Below are 17855 nucleotides of genomic sequence, written 5' to 3'. Positions count from 1 at the left end.
GGAGCAAAATATTGACTGCTTTTATTGGCATAGTCACTGTACTCATGAGTTTCGAAAAATACAGAAAAAATACATGTATTTTACATTTGTATTTTACGCACAACCAAAAATACAGTATTTTTACAACCCTAGGTGTAACCCATTTGCTCATTTGGCATGGAATGACCCAATTATGATGTAATGTTTCTTCCCTTATACCTCAGTCCTCAATTACGGTGGACTTTCGTTGCTAAAACCTACCATTATGACACAACAATGCGGTTGAGATTGGATTCTTGAATCTTTAATAAATTATGCCAATTGAAAGCTTTTTTTAATAGTTTTATGCAAATAAGGTAAAACTTAGCATTTGACATAATTCCTTGCAAATAGCAAAATTGCTTCTTTTTGTAACTCAAAAGTATCGGCCAAAATATTGGTATCAACCTAAAAAAGTGATATCGGTATCGGCCAAAATATTGGTATCGGTACAGTAGGGGAGACCGGGGCAAGGTGTGCAACGGGGCAAATTGTGCAAGTCCTCGTTTGAAAAGAAATAAAGAGCGTAATAAATCTTTAGCGCCATTATTATATTTTACCCATAATGCCTTTAAAGCACATGAATCGCAGTTATCAGATTTTTAGGCAGGTTAGGCTTGATCAACGATACGTATAAGGTTTTTAGGTCTTAGGATCTAAATTCGGATGCAAACGAAATTTTGATTTTTTGGATGCATAGTAGAACTAGTCAAACTTTAGCAGTAGGGGTCAGTAGACATAAGATGTGGTTGTATTTTTGCAGGTAAAATTTTTTCGTACATTTTCTGGTTTTCTTGAAATTTTTTGTTCTTTGAAAAAAGTGTGAATGGGGCAAGTTGTGCAATTGATGACGGGGCAAGTTGTGCAACTGCACAACTTGCCCCGTAAACTGCACAACATTATTTATTTTTTATTGAACTCATGTTGACGAATGGTTTCAGATTAGGCCTAGATCTGATTTTAAACTTCCCGGAAGCTTCAACCAGGGGCTATAGGATCTAGGGTGATGGGGTGTTCACTCCCACCCCCCATGTACACACATTTGAATGGAGGGTGATTAATACAAAATCACCCTCCCCACTCATTTGGTCTTCGGCACAACGCTTGACTGAAAATCACCCTCTCCTAATTCAGAAAGTGATCCTAGGCCCTGGCTTCAACAACACCGTAGGCTATTTACTTTTATCAATTATTTTTTACAGAGAATTGAATTAAAATAATAGCAAAATGGTTCGTACCGGTACGTATAAACGGAAGACAGATCATTGTGATATTGTCGAAAGTGTGCTTAGAAGTGCAGCCAATGAAGTTGCTAATGGCAAGTCCATTAATTGGGTTGCCAATAATCATGGAATAAACCGAATGACCCTAACTCGCTTTATAGAACGATTATCTAGCTCTGATAATACAAAATCACTGTATGGTTATAAAAGCGTTGTTGATGCTCATCGTATTTTTTCGGAAAATCATGAGACTGATTTGGCAAATCATGTGAAAGGTCTTGCAGACATGTTTTATGGCTTATCATCAGCTAAGTTGCAGTCAATTGCCTATGAATTTGCTTCAAGTAATGGCACACCCATACCTCAAAGCTGGCACAAAAACAAAGCAGCAGGTAAGCTTTTAATGATGGATGATAATTCCACAAGTTTTTATTATTTTTGCTACCTAGTATATTTTACTATAGGCTATTGTTTCTTGATTTAGGAGAAGATTGGCTACAGGCATTTATGCGTCGAAATAACCTGTCTAAACGAAAACCAGAGGCAACTTCTTTGGGTCGTGCTACTGCCTTTAACAAGCATACAGTGAATGAATTCTTCACCAATCTTGGATCTGTTATGGACAGGTGAAGTAAAAATAGCTTATTTCAACAAATCACAAAAATTAAAATAGCTTTTACAATTATTGGTTAGGCTACTAATGACAGCTTAATATAAATAAATATATTGACAAACAGATTTATCGGTGTTTGCTGTGGAAGGATTAAATCTATGGGTTTGTTGCTCTTAATGCACAGCCTACTATGTTGCATAGCCTATGTGTGGTTACCGGTTACCTTAAGATGCTTATTTATTTTATCACACCACACTTAAGTTTTGGTTACAACTGATCTAAAAAAAATTCTATTGTTAACTTAATGATGTGGCATCAGCTTTCATTCTAATAATTTTAAAAATACTTGTTTTGTTGCAGATACAAATTTCAACCATGTGACATGTTTAATATGGATGAAACTGGGACCACAACAGTCCAAACACCTAAAAGTATTGTTTGCGAAAAAGGAAAAAAGCAGGTTGGAGCCATTACATCTGCTGAAAGGGGTGAATTGGTGACCATGGCATGCACTATAAATGCAGAAGGAAATACCATCCCTCTTTTTTTCATATTTCCACGAGTTTGTTACAATGTCGAATTTGTTGCTGCTGGACCTGTTGGATCAGCGGGAAAGGCCTGCAAATCTGGGTGGATGAATGAGGATTTGTTTTTGACGTATTTGAAGCATTTTGCTGAACATACTAGGTGCTCACCAGAGAAAAAAGTCCTGCTAATATTTAGCCTGTGCTTTAACTGGGATTCCGTCTGGGCTTCACTAATTTTTCTCAAAATGTGTTAAAGTTTTCTTACTGCAGTATTCAGTGTACTATGGAAATGAGCACTGTGTTTTGTAGCATTGTAATCTTGTATGTGCATGTAGATACGCTTGTTATGTGGATCTATTGTATACCGGTATTGTTTACATCTGAATTTTAACACTCGTACAATGTACATCAGTCACAATAATTGGAAATTACTGCGCTGAAACCAATTGAAATTCACTGCCAAAATTCAAATTAAGCTGTTTTCTATAACTATGTGTGTATGCCTGTACGGCACTACAGCAACAACACAAGTGATTCTACTGGGAATGAAAAATAAACCATTTATATAAAAAATAGTTCATTTTAATATTGGATGAAAGAGCTCAGTTTTCAACTATAATTGTAGTTACTTGTATAGTCTCAATTAAAACATATTGGCAATTATAGCCCATCCATTAAGTTTAGAACTATGTATGCGATTTTTCACTTCTTTTATAGTAGACTTCTTGCACCTTTCTTGCTTAAAATTCAGAGCCGTACGTCCGTCACGAAAATTTTGTACGTCCGTCACGTTAAATTCTGGGGCATAGTGTGTTCAATTCATACAATAAATTTGTGCAACAACTTTTGTGAGTTAGTTTATTCATTCATTAAACTAATCAAGTTAAAAAATTGCAGTTACCTGTGTACAATTCAGAGCGTTTCGTATCTTACGAAAGGTATATAGGCCTACTTATGATTTCTTGTTTCTCTGCATACGTCCGTCACGCATAATAAACGAGCTGTATCTATTTTACAGAAAGCAGCTAGGAAATAATTTTTGGGGTGATTTTATAGTGGTAGGGTACCCTTTCATGCTATGTAGTAGAATTGCCTAGATTTCCATTTCATCAACAATTATAGACTGCTATAACTCTCTGAATGGTACGTCCGTCACGATGGAACTGCCCTACAGACCTCATTACCAACAGCACTATTTACATTGCTTGATGTATCAACTGCATGAATTGGATGACAGAACATAAACAACATTACATGTGTTTTTATATTTGATTGTTGTTGCTCTAATACTGTATCATAGATAGTATATTATAGCTGAGTGATCATATCAACCCCAGGACTAGCAAAGAAACAGTTTAAACAAAAAACTTCTTTACATATAGAAATCAGTTAAACCGTAGCCCACAAATTACATGAAACTACATGCTGGAAAATTTACAAATTATTTTCATTTAATATACTTTTTCACTTTGTGCAGGCCTATGCGGTAGTTAGTTGCCGAGATCAAATGTTCACAAAAGTGGTGTATATGTGGCCTCACAACTGTTGATTTTTAGAGTTTATAACAAATGCTTAACTTGTTTGGCCATATCTAAAAATGATAAGCTATCTTTGTAGTATTTAAGTTAAGTTTTGTGAGAATAGCATAACTCATGATAAGATTAATTTATCCAATAACTAGATAATTTAGCTCAAACATTTATAAACAACTACGTTAGTAGAATATAGGGAAAAAAACAAAATCTCATAAGATTACGAGAATTCAGTAGGGTTTCAAAGTTCTACCAATGAAGAAATGTAAGCTAGTGTGTATATATCCCAATGAATATCTGTAATAAGCTTACCTCAGCTCGCCAAATGCATTATTTTACATTTACTTTCTTCAGATAGTGAATCGAAAGTTACATTCTGCCCAAATTTCTATACCATACACAAAAGTTTTCAAAATTGTCGATGCTACATTTACATTCAAAGAAAAATGTTAATGTATTTTATACAAAATGCAACACTATAAAGTTACTAAACTGGTAAAATGTTGAAAACTCATGGTAAGAATTAACGAAGTGGCTATTTTTAGACACTTGTTACCATGGTTGCTTGTAAAAGGTGTTGCCAGAGTTAGGATTAACTTTTCTCAAATTCGGGCAGAATTCCTTATCTGGCAACAGTATTATGGCTAGAGTTGTAAATGCAAAAAAACGAACCGTTTTTTTAAAAAAAACGTGTTTTTTTTGAAAAAAAACTTGGGCCAAAAAAACACGCGTTTTTTGGTTTTTTTTCATATTTTTCTGGAAAAGTTGCAAATTTTTTACAATTTGCAGCTTAGTTTCATTGTACTGCTCTTGAAAAACATTAAACTAGTAAAATTGTTTTTATTGGTGTGCTGAAATTCCAAAGTGTGTGTGCTTGGCAGCAGCATATGTTTTTTGCATAGCCCTATAGCCTTCGTTGTTTTACTTTCTTCTTCATTCTCAGGCATGTTTGTGGCAGTAGACCTGACAAACATTGAATTAATGCAATTTGATACATGACATAATGTAGATGAGTTAATTTATTTTTCCTTTTATGGAAGTGCCCTTTATGGAAGGTAGCCTACGATGTTAGTATACCGGTAGGCAGTGGCGTACGCAGGATTTTCTCAAGGGGGGGGGGGCATTGAGAGTAGCGTAACCAGGAATTTTGAAAGAGGAAGTTTTACGGCCGGCGGGCGAAGCCCGACGGCGTTTTCGCCTTAAACGACAGCCAGTGGCGGGGGGTCTGGGGTCCTCCCCCAGAAAATTTTGAAAAATTACTTCGAATTTGGTGCATTCTGAGAGCATTTTCAACAAAAATGTGGGTATGAATATTCCTGTAAAATGGTGCTGTCAGGTGGCATAGCAAAAGGATAAGATCATGTTTTCTTCGGAAATAAAGCTAGACGTTTTCATGATATCCCAGTATGGTTTTAGTTTAGACTTTATCCATTTCTTTCTCACTATAACAGGCTTACAGAACACTATGCTACATTGGCATACCTGGGGTGGGGTAGGTGGATTGGGCCATGTATTTCGTATTGGCTTAGTCTATATTGTTAATTGCTTTGACAGAGCAATGCAAAACATATTAAATGGCTTAATCTACGTCGTTAACTACTAAAATATTTTAAAGGGGGGGGGGGGGCCATGGCCCAATGGCTCCCCCCCTGCGTACGCTAATGCCGGTAGGCCTACTGGTTATTTTTGTACACACTCAATGAGTTGACAAAATTTTGGCAAAAACAAGATGGCAGTATTCAGAACACACATTACCTTGTTTGTGGTAATTTACTAATGCAAGCTATTGCCAATAGCTTGTTTAAACATGTTTTTTAACTGATAGCTTAACAACGATGTATATGCTTTATAAATGTTGAAACAGAAGTATTCTTTTCGTGTGTTGTAAGGTCTTAGACACTTTGTTATTGATGCTTCCTGCAGATCATTTGTGACATAATGCAAGAGATCTTGTCACTGATATTTTTAGCTGTCAAAAGTAAGTGAATTTGTCAGAAAAGGTTTGGGTTAATGTTCCTTTCAAATGCCCACCACCCATGTTAACTATTGCTAGTAACTACCAACCATGAATGAAGAAAATTTCCCTTTAAAGTGAAGTTTTTCAGCACTGCTCAGTGTTCACATAGTGAATAAATGCTTCATAATACTTTTCCTGACAAGAATAAAGATGAAAACTTATTTTATTTGGGAACTACGCTGGAGTAAAAAGGAGAATTGACCTTTTGTCGTTACGCACCAATAAAACCATGATGCGTAACTTTAATTTTTTTTCTATTGGGCAGAGGAAAAATTGATAAAAAGTTTGGCAAAAACAGAAAAGTGATAAAGTCTCAAAGTCCTGAAAACTACAGTAGTTCAATTTGGATGGATAAGTGCAACCATACTTCTTTTAAAATGTCTATGACAGCACAATGGTGTGATTAAGGGAAAACAAACATGACTATGACATCACAAAGGAGTATTGAACCTCTTCAGGGAAAATAAAAAACATCAAAATGCTTCCATCTTTCACTACATTTAAATGAGATTTGGGCTAAAAGTTGGGGTTTTAGCACAACACTGCTTTTGCCAAACTTTTCATCAATCTTTCCTCTACCCGATTAAAAAAAAAAATTTTTTTTAAAGTTATGCATCATGGTTTTATTGGTGCGTAACGACAAGAGGTTAATTTCTTTTTATCTGAAAAAGTAGTTGCCAAAACTTGTTTTAATGTTCATAAACAGATAGCCCACCCCAGAAAACATGGGGTAGAGGTAAAAATTATCCAAATATGTTGAGCGGTTCTTGAGATATTGCCATTTTTCTATTGCTCCTTATCTATGAAGCCACCTAGTGGCTAAGGTTACTTCACTTATAACTCGAGAACCGCTTGTGTGATTTTCATCAAGTTTGCACCAAATGCACATCAACTGGAACAACCTCTTGGCGTTGTACTGGAAAAGGTGTGGTGCTGGTCAAAAGTGCCTTTGTTAAGTAGAAAAACAGGACACTGACCACTTAGTCTTAACATGCCCATTAACCAAAATCCCAGGTGGCTTCGAAACTGTACACGAGTGTGGTACTGCATTTAACAACTGGCTCGACCAAATTACAGACAATACTTGAGATGTGCCAACCATAGGACACTGTTACTACTATTTGAGACAGTGAGAAACCTTTATGGCTCGTGTGTTGAGACTTGGGATCTACAAAATTGCAATGAAAAAATAGGCCTATACCAGACATATAGTCTGATTTAAAGTAAGTTATACGAGTTATGAGACTGCTTCTTTGTTGAAAGAGACGCTATTGCAATGAGTTTACCCTAATTGCTGCATATTGTGACATTTAATGTCAAAATAGGTAAAAAAAACAAAAAAAACGAATAAAAAACAAAACAAACAATAAAAAACAAAAAAAACGAGCTCGTTTTTTTTAAAAACAAAAAAAAACGTTTTTTACATCTCTAATTATGGCTATATTCACACTATTATAGTGTAAATATAACCACAGCCAAGAATTAATTTATTCAAATAACTAGATATTTTTGCCCAAATGATTTTTGCAAACAACTACATCACAGTGGTAGGATATTGAGGAAAAAAACAAAAAACCCTCATAAAGTTACCAGTACCCAGCAAGCTTTTAAATCTTATATATCTAATGCAGCCTATGTTTTAGTGAAAATCAGTGATAAGCGTACATTTGTTTGCCAACTGTGCTCTTTTACAGTTACTTTTTGCAGTTTTGGAATCGAAACTTATGATATCATTTAAATGCCCAGATTGCAATACCACATGCAATTGTTTCCAAAATCGATGATAATGCATTTTACATTCATTGAAAAATATCAACGCATCTCATAAATTATAATAATTGTATAAAGTCTATAAACTGGTGAGACTTCGAAACATAATGGTAAGATTGATTTGCCCAAATAACTTGACATTTTTGCCCAAATTCGCGACGTTTTTTCTCAGCGGGGGAGCGACCGCCACCCCCGCCCCTCCATCTCCTACGGCTATGGGCTCACACTATGAAGAGAGTGACAACTCTGAAGCTAGTGACAATTTGAGTTTGATCGTTGGCGATTTCATCTTGGTAAGATTTCAAGGAAAATCTAGAGTTTGCCATTATGTGGGTCAAATTGATGGGTTCGACGACGATGGTGATATTGAGGCAAGGTTTTTGAGAAAATGCGGTGGATCATCTCGTGACGTCAATGAATACTTCATCTACAAAGAGGATGACGAGTGTTCGTTGCCCAAAGAAGATGTTGTAAAGTGTCACAATCAAGGTGCAATGCCTCGCAATGGCTTGCTTTGTATCTTCAACGAGCGTGTTGTTTTGGTTGTAGAATTCTGGTGCGATGTGTTATTATCGGTTATGACCTGAAGTAACCTCTGATGACGAAATCTGTATTATGTAACGTGTTTTCTACAACCTTCGGCCCTACGTGATAATCTCGAGTCTTCTTTAAACTTGCTTGTTTATGCCGCTCAATGCTACGTGACCGACGATGAGTTCGTGTGATGCAACACTACATAACCTTCTCGAAGTTACTGGACTGAACAACCAACTATAAATAGTGGTGTAGTTTGGTACTGCTTAGTTTGTGTAATAATTTTATTATTATGAGTTGATTATGAGAGTTGTGCTATGAGTTGTGGATTGGTAGTTGATGCAGAAATTATTGGTGATTGAGACTTGAAGTAATTGAATACAAGTAGATGAGAATTGGTGCTGATATAAATTGTGTTCGAATTTAGAGTTATTTGAGAAGCCGTTCGTTAAAGTTCTTCAAGAAGTCAGATTATCATTTCACTAGTAGAATTATTCGACATTTAATTGACTGCTTTTCGGTTATAACCCATTAAACTACGTCATTGAATCTTTCCAAGTCTTTTTCCTGGTAAGAGATAGAAAGAAATCGTGACATTCTGGGGGCTCATCCGGGAATAACCGAAAAAAATTAACCGAAAAACCGAAGAATACCGAAGATTTATTGAAAGAATAATAAATTAATGTCAAGATGGCGGATACTGTCAAACATGAGATGATTGAAGACTTAGGGAGCATGGCTGAACGAATGGGGCTGACTGGTAATGATAAGTCTCAGTTTGTGATGGAAGAGTATCACAAGATAATGGCCCAGAAAGCTCAGCGAGAAGCTGACGAAAGAGAAGATAGAAGAGCTGCTCGTGAAATAAGGAAAGCAGAACTTGAAGCTGAAGAAAAACGAGCACAGCGTGAAGCTGAAGAAAAACAAGCACAGCGTGAAGCTGAAGAAAAACAAGCTCAACGAGAAGCTGAAGAGAAACAAGCACAACGAGAAGCTGAAGAGAAACAAGCACAACTTGAAGCTGAGGAGAAACGAGCGCAGCGCGAAGCAGAAGCTGAAGAAACAAGAGCGCAATATGAATTGGAAAAGTTAAAACTTGAATTAGAAAGACAAAAGCTGGACATTGGTGAGCGATCTAATTCTACTAATGATAATGCTCGAGATGTTATTGTGGCGCAAGTTAGACGTCCAGATTTGCCATCATTTGTTGAAGAAAAAGATGAGTTGGATAGTTACTTGTTAAGATTTGAAAGATATGCTACAATAGCCAAATTGGAGAAGTCGACGTGGGCTACCCAGCTAAGCATGTTATTATCGGGACAAGCTCTTGATGTATATTCAAGACTTTCGCAAGAAGAGGCCATGAACTATGACAGATTGAAGTTAGCTCTGTTAAAGCGATACAATTTCACCGAGCATGGATACCGTCAAAGATTCCGTGAGCCAAAGCCTGAACGACACGAAAGCCCAGGTCAATTTATTGAACGTTTAAGAAACCTTTTGTTAAAATGGTTTGAACTTTCGGGGGTCGACCAATCATTGGACGGATTGGCAAACCTTATAGTTAAGGAACAATTTACAGATTCATGTTCAAAAGACCTGTCTGTTTATTTAATGGAGAGAAGTCCGAAGACTCTAGAAGACATAGCCAGTGTGGCGGAACAGTACTTGGTTGCTCATGGCAAGAAATTGGCGCATAAAAAACCATTTCGTCGCAATACTGACAAAGGTCATACCAGTAGTTTTCACAAGAGCCTTTCTACCAGTGAAATTCGTTGCTTTAAATGCAATGGGATAGTTCATAAAGCTATTGATTGTCGGACTAAACCCAGGGATGGACGAAGGTGGTGCAATTTCTGCAGTAGATATGGGCATGAAACGAAGGAATGCAGAGACAAGCCGCGTTCTCAAACCACGAATCAGCCGCTGAGGAACGTGACCGGTACTGTAGCTCACCGAGTGGGATGTGCTATCCAAATTCAAACTTTATTACCAGAAGAGGAGATGCCAGATGAGAGTGGTGGTTGGTCAGAAAGGAAGAAAATGGAAGATATATGTGAAGAAAAACAAATTAACACTAATTTGCCCATAGTGGTTGGAAAAGTGGGACATAAGGAGGTGAAGGTTTTACGGGATACTGGATGTACCGGTATAATTATTAAAAGAAGCTTAGTCAGTGAAGATCAATTGACTGGTAAAACGGGTCATACCACGGCAATTGATACCACTTTAATTCAAGGACCTTTAGCGAGAGTGCATATCGATACTCCTTACCTTACCGGAATTGTGGAAGCCTTATGTTTGGAAAGGTGTTTGTTTGATCTAGTGATTGGTAATGTGGATGAAGCAAGGGCACCTGGTGAACCTGATCCGGAGTGGGGTATATCTGCCGCCGCTGTTACGAGGGCACAGGCAAGGAAGAGGGAAGATAATGTAAAGCCTCTAAAGGTAGCTGAGGTACAATCCAAATTAACCGTTACGAGGGATAAATTGGCTGATATTCAAGAAAACGACCTGACTCTGAAGAAATTTGTTAATATGAAAGAGCCAATTAAAAGAGGAAATTTTGAAGTTCAATATGAAAAGTGTAGAAAAATCCTTCGTCGAAAACGTAAAAGATTAGATACTGGAGAAGTATGGAGCCAAATTGTAGTGCCAAAGGAATTGAGAAAACAAGTGATGGAGATTGCTCATGACTCCATCTTTGGTGGACATATGGGTGTAAAGAGAACGGAAGATCGAATCAACACCAATTTCTTTTGGCCAGGGATGCATAGTGACGTTGTTAGCTTCTGTAGATCTTGTAATATATGCCAGAAAACAGTTTCGAAGGGGAGAGTTGGAAGAGCTCCTTTAGGGAAGATGCCGGTAATTGACCTACCCTTTAAACGAGTTGCAATCGATTTGATAGGACCGATTGCTCCCGTTAGTGATGACGGTCATCGTTACATTCTGACTCTAGTAGACTATGCCACAAGGTATCCAGAAGCTCTACCATTGAAAAGGATAGATACTGAAACTGTAGCTGAGGCTTTGATCGATATTTACAGTAGGCTGGGTATTCCTGAGGAGGTCTTGAGCGACCTAGGAACACAGTTTGTTTCTGATTGCATGAACGAGGTACCCCGTTTACTTTCCATTAAGTCACTCAGGACTACTCCATACCATCCCATGTGTAATGGATTGGTGGAACGTTTTAATGGAACACTAAAGAAGATGTTAAGGAGGCTTTGTAGCGAACAGCCCAGACAGTGGCACCGATTTATTAATCCCTTGTTGTTCGCGTACAGAGAGGTACCCCAAGAATTAACTGGATTCTCCCCCTTTGAACTATTGTATGGGAGGACCATTAGAGGGCCAATGAAGATTCTAAGGGAATTCTGGACCAATGAATCCGATTCTTCAGAAGTAAAAACTAGCTATCAATATGTTTTGGAACTTAAGGAACGCCTAGAAGAAACTATGAAGATTGCCAAGGAAGAGCTAGAGAAAAGCCAAATAAAACATAAAAAATATTTTGACCGGAAAACGACAAGGAAAAACTTGAAGGAAGGGGACAAGGTGCTGATTTTGCTGCCGAGTGACAACAACAAATTGTTGATGCAATGGAAAGGCCCTTACCAAATTAAAAAGAAGGTCGGAGAAAATGACTTTCTCGTTTCTGTTCGTAACAAGCTAAAAACGTATCATGCTAATCTTTTGAAGTTGTACTATGATCGAAATGAAGACGCTAAAAGCAAGAAGCAAATGTTACAAGATTCTTTACAAGTGTCAGAGCCCATGGTGACATTAACAGGATTAATGGAACATCAAGATAACGAAGATTATAGTGTCGATGATGATGAGTTACTAGAGTTAGGAAATTGCCATAGAAGAGAGAATATCAACGATGTGGTTATTGACTCCAAACTGCCGGACGTACAAAGGAAAGAAATCAATGATTTACTGAGGAAACATAAGGAATTATTTTCAGATCTACCTGGAAAAACAAAAGTCACTAGCCATCAAATCAACGTGACCACTGATATACCAATTCGTTCTAAACCTTATCCTTTGCCATACGCTGTTCGAGAAAATTTGAAGAAGGAAATGGAAGAAATGGAACAGCAAGGAATCATTCGTAAATCGACATCTCCATATGCTTCACCGATTGTTATCGTGAAAAAGAAAGATGGATCCAATCGAATTTGCGTCGACTATCGGAAGCTCAATAAGATTACACTCGGAGATCCAGAACCGATGACCACGGCCGAAGGTTTATTTCAACGCCTGGGTAAGAGCAAATATTTTACGAAGATTGATTTAAGTAAGGGTTATTGGCAAATTCCAGTGGAAGAAAAGGATATTCCCAAGGCTGCTTTTGTGACGCCAGATGCAATGTATGAGTTCATTCGAATGCCGTTTGGTATGAAAAACTCTGGCGCGACTTTAGTGCGCGCAATCAGAAAAATTCTATCCGGATTGGATAATGTAGAAAGTTACATTGACGACTTGATTATACACACTAAAGATTGGGACACACATCTACGGATACTCGACGAACTGTTTGGGCACCTTCGTGTTGCTAATTTAACAGCCCGCCCGTCAAAATGCGTTGTTGCGACCAAGGATGTGGAATTTTTGGGTCATACAGTGGGATATGATTGGATTACGCCAAATGATGATAACCTAAAGAAAATTCGTAACGCAAAACGTCCCAAGACTAAAAAGGAGGTGCGTTCTTTCTTTGGCTTGCTAAGTTATTACAGAGATCATATTCCATCTTTTGCTACGATTGCTGCACCCCTAAGTGATCTAACTAAGAAGGGGATGCCAAACAACGTAATGTGGAAAGAAGAACAAGAGAAAGCGTTTCAAACACTACAGGAAAGTCTTCTGCAAAGACCAATTCTGAAATTGCCCGACCATGACAAAGAATTCATCGTGCGGACCGATGCATCAAACGTTGGTATTGGAGCAGTGATGATGCAGAGACACAATGACAAACTATATCCAGTTACATATGCTAGTAAGAAGCTAACCGATGCCGAACAGAGATACTCCACTATAGAAAGGGAATGACTTGCAATAATTTGGGGCATTAACAAATTCCGTCTGTTTCTGATGGGAAAACAGTTTATTTTGCAAACGGATCATAAGCCATTAACTTTCCTTTCCCACGCCAAATTTCAAAACGATCGGATCATGCGTTGGGCTTTAGCATTGCAAGTGTACGACTATCATATTGAAGACATTCCGGGCAAGGACAACATTGTAGCCGATTATATGAGTCGAATAAACATTGATTAACTTGACGGTTGCTCAGCTGTATACAGCTATGCTGAATAACGTTTTTTTGGTGTTTTTTTTTGTAATGTGTATTGTATTGATTGTGTTGTTATATTGTTTGCAACAATATTCTAAGGGGGGCGTATGTCACAATCAAGGTGCAATGCCTCGCGATGGCTTGCTTTGTATCTTCAACGAGCGTGTTGTTTTGGTTGTAGAATTCTGGTGCGATGTGTTATTATCGGTTATGACCTGAAGTAACCTCTGATGACGAAATCTGTATTATGTAACGTGTTTTCTACAACCTTCGGCCCTACGTGATAATCTCGAGTCTTCTTTAAACTTGCTTGTTTATGCCGCTCAATGCTACGTAACCGACGATGAGTTCGTGTGATGCAACACTACATAACCTTCTCGAAGTTACTGGACTGAACAACCAACTATAAATAGTGGTGTAGTTTGTGTAATAATTTTATTATTATGAGTTGATTATGAGAGTTGTGCTATGAGTTGTGGATTGGTAGTTGATGCAGAAATTATTGGTGATTGAGACTTGAAGTAATTGAATACAAGTAGATGAGAATTGGTGCTGATATAAATTGTGTTCGAATTTAGAGTTATTTGAGAAGCCGTTCGTTAAAGTTCTTCAAGAAGTCAGATTATCATTTCACTAGTAGAATTATTCGACATTTAATTGACTGCTTTTCAGTTATAACCCATTAAACTACGTCATTGAATCTTTCCAAGTCTTTTTCCTGGTAAGAGATAGAAAGAAATCGTGACATAAAGAAACTGCCCGTACCAAAGGCAGTTGGTGGAACAGCACGTTGTGAAAAGCGACTGATTTTTCCTTGCCAATTCAGTGAATGGAACATTGCTTAGCTGTAGCTACTAAACTGCTTGTTGGATGATTTGAAAAATTTGTCCCAACAACATCCAAAACTTTTTGAAGCCCCAAGCAAAGACCAAAATTGGGATGTAAAGTGAATGGAAGTAGTTCAGTTGAGCTCATGGGAAAGCAGCTCAGCTACATATTTCTTTTCAATTTCTCAAATTTCTTTTCAATTTCGCCGATTGTTCTTGTAGACCGCCTTTGTTAATTTACAAATGCTGTATAGCCTATTAGCCATTTTTACATAGTTTCAAAGTCTGGAGATAGTGAAACAATGGCCGTAATATGTTGCTGCTGGCCGTAATATGTTGCTCAACTTACCCCATGATGCTGCACAACTTGCCCCGAAAAAATAATCCGGGGCAAGTTGTGCAATCGTTACTTAAACTTGAATACAGTGCAAAATAAAAAATTAAACCAACCAGTTTTTGTCTTAAAACTTGGCTTATTAGCATGTTTTTGAAATGCAATACTTGAGACTTCGAAAAAGTTAGTAAAATAAAAAAAATTAGATTTAAAAAAAAAACCTGCTCAACTTGCCCTGGTCTCCCCTACATCTCTACAAAATATAATATATACTCTATGAAATAGCATTTGAACTAAAAACTTCTTCACTACGTCTTAGATAGCTTTTATGTGTTCCTTACATGTCCTTGCATATAAAAGAAAACTTTTTAATTTGGTGAAATTTCTCCTATTATCTCCGTCTCGGTCAACTTTTACCCCCTTAAACCTGTGATAAATTACAATTAAGTTATGTTTTTTTTTTTGCTTTCCGATTATAAGTTTGCTTTGCTGATGGTAATATTCCAATTTATATTGTTGTATTCTGTTACAAAGGTATCATAGCTTAGCTTATATAATAACTGTATTATAATGTTGGGCAAATTAGTGTTTTACCCCCTGGCACGTTTTTGGTCTAACTTTTTTCCCAAGGTAAAAAAAAAAGACAAAACCTATCATTGAAAACCTGATAAAATTATCTTTCCAACGGTATATAATAGCCTACATCTTTATAAGAATTTTTTCTAGGTTGACCAAAATTCTACAGGACTAGTATGCAAAGTATCCCAATCAAACAAAACAATCTCTTAATATCTATCTTGGAATCTTTTCGTGCACGAGGCAGTAAATGCTTGGAATCAAGTGCGACAATAAAAGAGGAAGAATATCCATTCACCAAAAACAAAGGAAAAGCAGACACACTAGATAACATAATAATAAGTAAATAATAACAAATAAATCACATTCTTATAACTTTTCTCCAGAGTGTTTCTCCAATCTCCATCTTATGACGATTCAAATTGCTCACACACGGAGTCATTTTTTCGTATAGGCCTACATCACATTTATATAGCTTTTCAGTTTTCACGAGTGTGAATTTGCAGATGACCTTTCAGATGACTGGACTGTGCAAACGATGTCTCACACATGTCACAATTATATGGCTTTTCACCAGTGTGAATTCGCATATGACGTTTCAGGCCACCGACCTGTGCAAACGATCTCTCACACACGTCACATTTATATGGCTTTTTACCAGTGTGAATTCGCATATGGCGTTTCAGGTGACTGGCCAGTGCAAACGATTTCTCACACATGTCACATTTATATGGCTTTTCACCAGTGTGAATTCGCATATGACGTTTCAGGCCACCGACCTGTGCAAACGATCTCTCACACACGTCACATTTATATGGCTTTTCACCAGTGTGAATTCGTATATGACGATTCAGGCTACTGACCCGTGCAAACGATTTCTTACACACGTCACATTTATATTGCCAATCACCAGTGTGAATTCCCATATGATATTTTAGGCTACCGACCTGTGCAAACGATTTCTTACACACGTCACATTTATATGGCTTTTCACCAGTGTGAATTCGCATATGGTGTTTCAGGCTACCGACCCGTGCAAACGATCTCTCACATACGTCACATTTATATGGCTTTTCACCAGTGTGAATTCGCATATGATGACTTTTCAGGTAACCCACAAGTGCAAATGATTTCTTACACACGTCACATTTATATGGCTTTTCACCAGTGTGGATTCGCATATGACATTTCAGGTCACTGACTCGTGCAAACGATTTCTCACACAAGTCACATTTATATGGCTTTTCACCAGTGTGAATTCGCATATGATCTTTCAGGCTACCGGCCTGTGTAAACAATTTCTTACACACGTCACATTTATATGGCTTTTCACCAGTGTGAATCATCTTATGCATATATAAACTACTATATCGTGGAAATGATTTTTCACATAAATCACACTTGTATGGCTTTTCACCAGTGTGAATTCGCATATGACATTTCAGGTCACCGACTCGTGCAAACAATTTCTCACACAAGTCACATTTATACGGCTTTTCACCAGTGTGAACTCGCATATGACGTTTCAGGTGACTGACCAGAGTAAACGATTTCTTACACACGTCACATTTATATGGCTTTTCACCAGTGTGAATTCGCATATGACCTTTCAGGTGATCTACTCGTGCATACGATTTCTCACACTTGTATGGCTTTTCACCAGTGTGACGTCTCCCATGAATTTTCAATTTCGCTACTTGTTCTTGGTTATTGATTCCATATGGTTCACAATCTTCAAGTACTTCAAGCTTTACTGGAATTGCTTCATTTTGATTCATGTTAAAAGGTGAAGTGAGCAATTAACTGAATTAGTAATGCATTAGTTGACCAAACAAAATCAGTTGTTACCAATATGGAATATATTGCAGAGTAAACGTATAACCTGAAACACATTAGCTGCAAAAATTAAGGCAATAAACTGAGAAAAGGAAATGGTTAAGAGTAGGAACACTCATATTCAAAAACAACACAGCTTAACATTCTATATTATATTCATGAAAGACACAGACCAATAATAGAGTACACGGATGGAAAAGCTTTTTCTATCGTAAGAGAGAAGTCTCGTTCCATCGCTCACCTTTAGCTGGTGCCCAATCGCAAGAAAAGCATGTCTTTCGTACGGTTCCGTAAAATGGGGTGACTTTGGTCCAGTTTTGAGACACCGCTTACTTTAACTTTACTATGGTGCTGGGAGAAAACTTTAATGATGACCCATATTGAGGACTATCTAGAGCCCTTACATATTACCGAGTTTGAAGTCATTTGGTCCATGCGTAGAGTTTTTTTTTTTAATTACAAGTCACCCCTGGTTAGGGGTGACTTTGGCCGGTTATCTTTTTTCAAGACATGCTTATTGCGAACCCCAAAAAGGGGTGTCATTGGCCACTTTTAGAGTTTTTAAAATACTTTCAACCATCAGCACTCATGATTATGTATCAAATATCATGTTAATCGAACGAAAATGTACCAGTAATATAATATGGTCTGGCACCTGGTTTCTGTTTGTATTTCCTCGGCATGTCAATTTTTGAAATATTAATCTGCGCTCTATCAAGTCAAAATTGAAAAAAATGAATCAC

At 37.4% G+C, this 17855-nt stretch overlaps 2 protein-coding genes across 2 annotated transcripts; one reads left to right on the top strand and one right to left on the bottom strand.

The window, feature by feature from the left end:
• Positions 1-1245: 1245 nt before the first annotated feature.
• Positions 1246-13295, top strand: LOC145782374 (uncharacterized). The gene is made up of 7 exons (XM_082594159.1): positions 1246-1633; positions 1726-1867; positions 2215-2511; positions 7873-8189; positions 9025-9128; positions 9552-9806; positions 9921-13295. The coding sequence occupies exons 1-7, from the start codon at positions 1246-1248 to the stop codon at positions 13293-13295; spliced, it is 4878 nt and encodes a 1625-aa protein (XP_082450285.1).
• A 2210-nt stretch (positions 13296-15505) lies between these two features.
• On the bottom strand, positions 15506-17150 carry LOC145781835 (uncharacterized). Its single transcript, XM_082593516.1, has 2 exons — positions 16224-17150; positions 15506-16055 (listed from the first exon to the last, which is right to left on the bottom strand). Exons 1-2 carry the CDS (start codon positions 17052-17054, stop codon positions 15756-15758), a joined length of 1131 nt encoding a protein of 376 aa, XP_082449642.1. The 5' UTR covers positions 17055-17150; the 3' UTR covers positions 15506-15755.
• Between the last annotated feature and the right edge of the window lie 705 nt (positions 17151-17855).

This window comes from Aplidium turbinatum, chromosome 13 (genome assembly GCF_918807975.1).
Source record: "Aplidium turbinatum chromosome 13, kaAplTurb1.1, whole genome shotgun sequence".
In the NCBI taxonomy this organism is placed as follows: Eukaryota; Metazoa; Chordata; class Ascidiacea; order Aplousobranchia; family Polyclinidae; genus Aplidium; species Aplidium turbinatum.
This window is presented reverse-complemented; position numbering and strand designations above follow the sequence as displayed.

Bases quoted from the DNA above. Each gene is read 5' to 3' on its own strand.
- LOC145781835 (XM_082593516.1), bottom strand. From the start codon at position 17,054: ATGAATCAAAATGAAGCAATTCCAGTAAAGCTTGAAGTACTTGAAGAT. The intron at 16,056-16,223 runs GTCGGTAGCCTA...TCGTTTGCACAG, and splicing joins GTAAGAAATCGTTTGCACAG to GTCGGTGGCCTGAAACGTCA.
- LOC145782374 (XM_082594159.1), top strand. From the start codon at position 1,246: ATGGTTCGTACCGGTACGTATAAACGGAAGACAGATCATTGTGATATT. The intron at 1,634-1,725 runs GTAAGCTTTTAA...TTCTTGATTTAG, and splicing joins GCACAAAAACAAAGCAGCAG to GAGAAGATTGGCTACAGGCA. The intron at 9,129-9,551 runs AAACGAGCACAG...ATGTTATTATCG, and splicing joins CAGAACTTGAAGCTGAAGAA to GGACAAGCTCTTGATGTATA.